Source organism: Ananas comosus, unplaced genomic scaffold, assembly GCF_001540865.1.
Source record: "Ananas comosus cultivar F153 unplaced genomic scaffold, ASM154086v1, whole genome shotgun sequence".
Classification (NCBI taxonomy): domain Eukaryota; kingdom Viridiplantae; phylum Streptophyta; class Magnoliopsida; order Poales; family Bromeliaceae; genus Ananas; species Ananas comosus.
This window is the reverse complement of record NW_017890858.1, coordinates 1-4,226: the sequence shown is the minus strand read 5'-3', so window position 1 is coordinate 4,226 and position 4,226 is coordinate 1. Positions and strand designations below refer to the sequence as shown.

Genomic DNA, 4,226 nt, shown 5'->3' with positions numbered 1-4,226 from the left:
TTGACGATTACTTCTATTAGATGTTGATATAGAAGATTTGAAGTATGTTAAATAATAAATTTCTATTAGCTTTTCTAATATCATTTAATAGTGATTTGAAGCTGATCGAAAGGTCAACAGATTTTACAATTGGTCGAATAGAGTATTTAACAGTTTAACGTCTAAAAATATTCAAATATATAAATTTTGAATTAGAATTATTCTTTCACTATACTATCTAAAAATAAATCAATCGTTTGATTTAAAATTTGTAGTGTGGTATATAATTATTTTTATTAATTTTGTTAAAACTGGAGTTGAATTTCAAAGACTTCTAAATATTCTTTAAATAGTTTAGATTAAGTGCTAAATAGAAATCGATGACCCGAACGACAATCATCTACCATATAAAAGTAGACTTTAAAACATAAGTCAGGCTCTATGGATTGCTATTTAAATGACGAACTATATTTAATTAAGGCCAACTTGCATTAAAAGAATTATTAGTTTTGAGATTTTGAAAAAAAGATAGGCCGGTCTATTTAAATGTTTTGCAGATTTAGGCGATTTTAAAAACAATGACCAAGATACCCTTATGTTTCTTTTCTAACTCACTGGGCTTTTTTTTTTTTTTTTCCTCTATAGTTCTCTTTTTTTCTTTCTCTCCAAAGAGGGCGGTGGAAGCGGAGGCAGAGGCGGAGGTGGCCCGGCTCGCCTCTGTCCTGCTCGCTCTCACCCGCGCACCCTCCCTTAGCTTTCCTCGCCTCCAACCTTGTCGAAGCCGTGCCTCGACCCTCTTTTTATTTATTTATTTATTTATTTTCCTTCTCTCCAATCCTACTCCACCGCCTCGCCGACTCTTTACAATAGTAAAGAGGGCAGTATCATGTCATCTTCCTCTTCTTTTTTTCTCTCATTTTTTTTCTCTTCAAACCCCCTCTCCACCTCCGTGATCCACCACAACAGCAACGAGGACAGCGCTGCATTCTCTTCTTCTACCTTCGCCGGCGCAGGCACCGACATTGGTGCCAGAGAAGGAGGACTCAGAGCAAGTGCAGATTAGAGCAGAGCCGAAAAAAAAATATGCAGAAAAGAAAAAATAAAAAATAAAAAGAATAAAAAATAAAATATGAAAAAAATAATTTTTATACAAGAGAAATGAAGAATCAGAGAAAAAAAAAATGATGAATGTTACACTATTTTAGAATAATGTTGGACGATTTTAGAAGAACGTTGCACTGTTTAAGAAAAAATTTATACTTCTTAAAATAAAAAAATTTAGATAAAAATTATACTATTTGAACGAAAATTATACTATTTAGTAAATTAAAATAAAAAAAAAGATAAATCGAATAAGATAGTGATATATTTTTGGTCTAATGAATATTCTGGTCCTCAAGACGTACGGGTACAGAAGCGATGATTTCTCCGTCGAAGGGGGCGGTGGCGCACCTGCGAAGTGTCGTCGTCGCCGTCGCCGTCGCCGTCGCCACCACGTCACCGGGCCCACGTATCTACCACTGCACATTCGCGTACTTTTGCCACGTGACACGGCTGCATACAGATCAACGGCCCCGATCTCATCGTCGGCCTGAAAATCAATCCTAATAATCGCTTCGATCCCACGTCCCTCGCGATCGCGAAGCCCCTCCATTGCCGCCTCCCACGTGCCCACTCCACCAACGTACGAAACCTCCTATCAAACACGGGGGGGAGATAATTGGGGACCCTTTCGTTAAGCCTAAGCTGCACCGACTCAATTATGTAACTAATTACTTTATTATGAGTAAATTTTAGGTGTTATTGTACTTTACTTCACTATACTTAAGGCCCAATTTTTGAAGTTATCTCGGAAAATCCTACTCAATATATAAAGAGTTTTTTTTTTTTTTTTTTTTTTTTTTTTTTTTTTTGATAGAGAGGAAGATAGTATGCTACCCGCTTCCGTTTATTTAAAAATAAAAATTATCTGCAAATTGCTGAATCAATAAGAATTCAAATTTGAGAGCCCTCGAATATTAAATTATTAAGCTTTTTAGCGCAACTTGCACAGTGGACGATTTAAATATATTAGCATCCGTTTTGGTTCGGGTTAATGGATGAATAAACTCGCTTTAATCGCGAAGTTATTTAAAATACCTAAAATTTGGTGGGTTGGCGGTGAACTTTAAACCCCATCCCAAATTGGGTATTTCGGCGGATAAATATTGGCGGCCCCCACCCTAATATCCAACCAACAAAATACTATTTTACTTACTATCTCTTCTATCCACTTACCACTAATAATACTTTATCTATAATCGATGGGACTCAAAGGCAATTCTCCCTAACCAAACACAAATTACTCTAACCCTATCTTAATGCTGTGGAACTTAACTTCTATTCCTGAAAATAACAAATTTTTACTAACCCCTAACCAACTGTGGCTAAAAATTTTATATGATAAAATAATTAGGAGTGAGCCAATTATATTTTCGACTTGGAATGTAATATCTTGACTATAGAATTACTTTTTAACGAATGAACGAATAATATTATATTGTGAACTAGACTATGATATCAAATAAAAGATACTAAGTATTTTTGAAAAATAAAATCCAGAAAACGTACTTCAATTTTATGAAAAGATTGTGATACTGAAAAAGTAAAATGAATTGCTAACTAAACTTCAGTAAAAAAATATGCTACCAAATTATTTTTAACTATTATTTTAATATTATTTTAATTTTAATATTATTTTTCTTTTCAAAAAAGGCTCAAATACTTTCCAAATGTGCTTCTATCTCTCTAAACCATGGACGATGTTACTTTTATAAAAATTAATAATATATAATTAATGTATGTGCAGATTGGTAAAATAAAAATTTGTTAATATATAATTTTTTTTAATAGTAAATGGAAAAGGATAATATAAAATAAATAAGCATATCTAGTGCAGTCCGCGGAACTTTTTTTCAAAATATCTCTATCAAAATTTTTAATTATGATAATAATTTTATAAAAAAAAATTTGGCAAATTAAATTTTTTTGCCATATTCAGGAACCATGGTAATATTTTTTCCTGAAAAACAGAATTAATTTACTAATTTTTATAAAGAACGGTAAACTTGAATTCACCGTGCTTGTAAAACATTTTTTACAACAAACGATTGAATGATTCATCTTCTTTCTCGTCTGCTTGTTCAAGCTAACGTGAAATATATTCACTTGCTTTGTAAAAAATATTATGAGGAAAATGAATAATTGTAACTTGTCTTTTTCAAAGACCGTAATTTAATTTAATCATTTTTTTAAAATCTCACGGCAAAAAAAAAAAAAAAAAAAAACAAAAAAACACATTATATCGTACAAATATCTTGTTTTTAAACGCTATTATACAAATTAAATTTTATTTTAATTTGAAAAAAAAAAAAGTCCCGCGAGGGTTCTATTACTCGCTAGGCCGCTACTTCATAGGAGCCCTGCGCAAATTGTGTGTCGTCTTCTTCTCCCATCATTAACGTACGTAAGTTCTTTCCACTCTCCAGTTCGTCAGGTCAGGTGGTGAGTGACGATGCATCAGCTCGGGAGCGGCCTCTACGTCTCGGGCCCCCTTCCTCCGTCGCCGCCGCCGCCGCCCCGCGAGCGCCGCCGGACTTCTCCCTCTCCTCCACCGACCACATCCCCCTCTCCGGCGACCTCGCCCGCATGTTCCCCTCCTCGCATTCCTCCTCGCTCGCCCCGTACACCGGCGGCGACGGTCCCCTCTCCGGCGACCTCGCCCGCATGTTCCCCTCCCCGCATTCCTCCCCCCATCTCCGCCCCCCGCCGCCGCCGCCGGCGGCCTCCTCCCCCCGTCTCCCGCAGTCCGGCCTCGTCGTCGGCCCCCCTCGTCCCTCGCCGCCGCCGTCGCCGGAGCCGAGCACCAGGAATCCGCCGGCCGGGCCGCAGAAGAGCGAGTTCGCGTCGGGGATTCCGATCTGGTGCTGCTTTCTGGCGGCTGCCGCCGTCGCCGCCGGAATCGGGATCGGGGTGTTCGTCCTCGTGTCGGCGCGGAGGCTGGAGGTGCTGGCGGCGGCTTCGGCGGTGGCCGCGGCGGTCGGGGTGGTAGGGGTCTGGAATTGGTGGAGCAGAGCGAGGGAGGCGGAGGGGTTCTTTCGCCGCTTCCCGGATTCGAGCGTCGGTCGGGGTAGCCTCCCGGTTGGCGAGCTTGTTAAAATCAGCGGGGTGAGTTCTTTGCTTATTATATATTTCCTTTTAAGATTCAG

At 38.8% G+C, this 4,226-nt stretch overlaps 1 protein-coding gene across 1 annotated transcript; it reads left to right on the top strand.

Annotated features, from left to right (window-relative positions):
* Positions 1-1,398: 1,398 nt before the first annotated feature.
* LOC109704343 (allergen Asp f 7 homolog) lies at positions 1,399-4,185 on the top strand (the record flags this gene model as incomplete). Its single annotated transcript, XM_020225100.1, has 2 exons — positions 1,399-1,511; positions 3,507-4,185. Coding segments are annotated over exons 1-2 (792 nt in total), but the record flags the coding sequence as incomplete, so codon positions are not given.
* Positions 4,186-4,226: the final 41 nt, after the last annotated feature.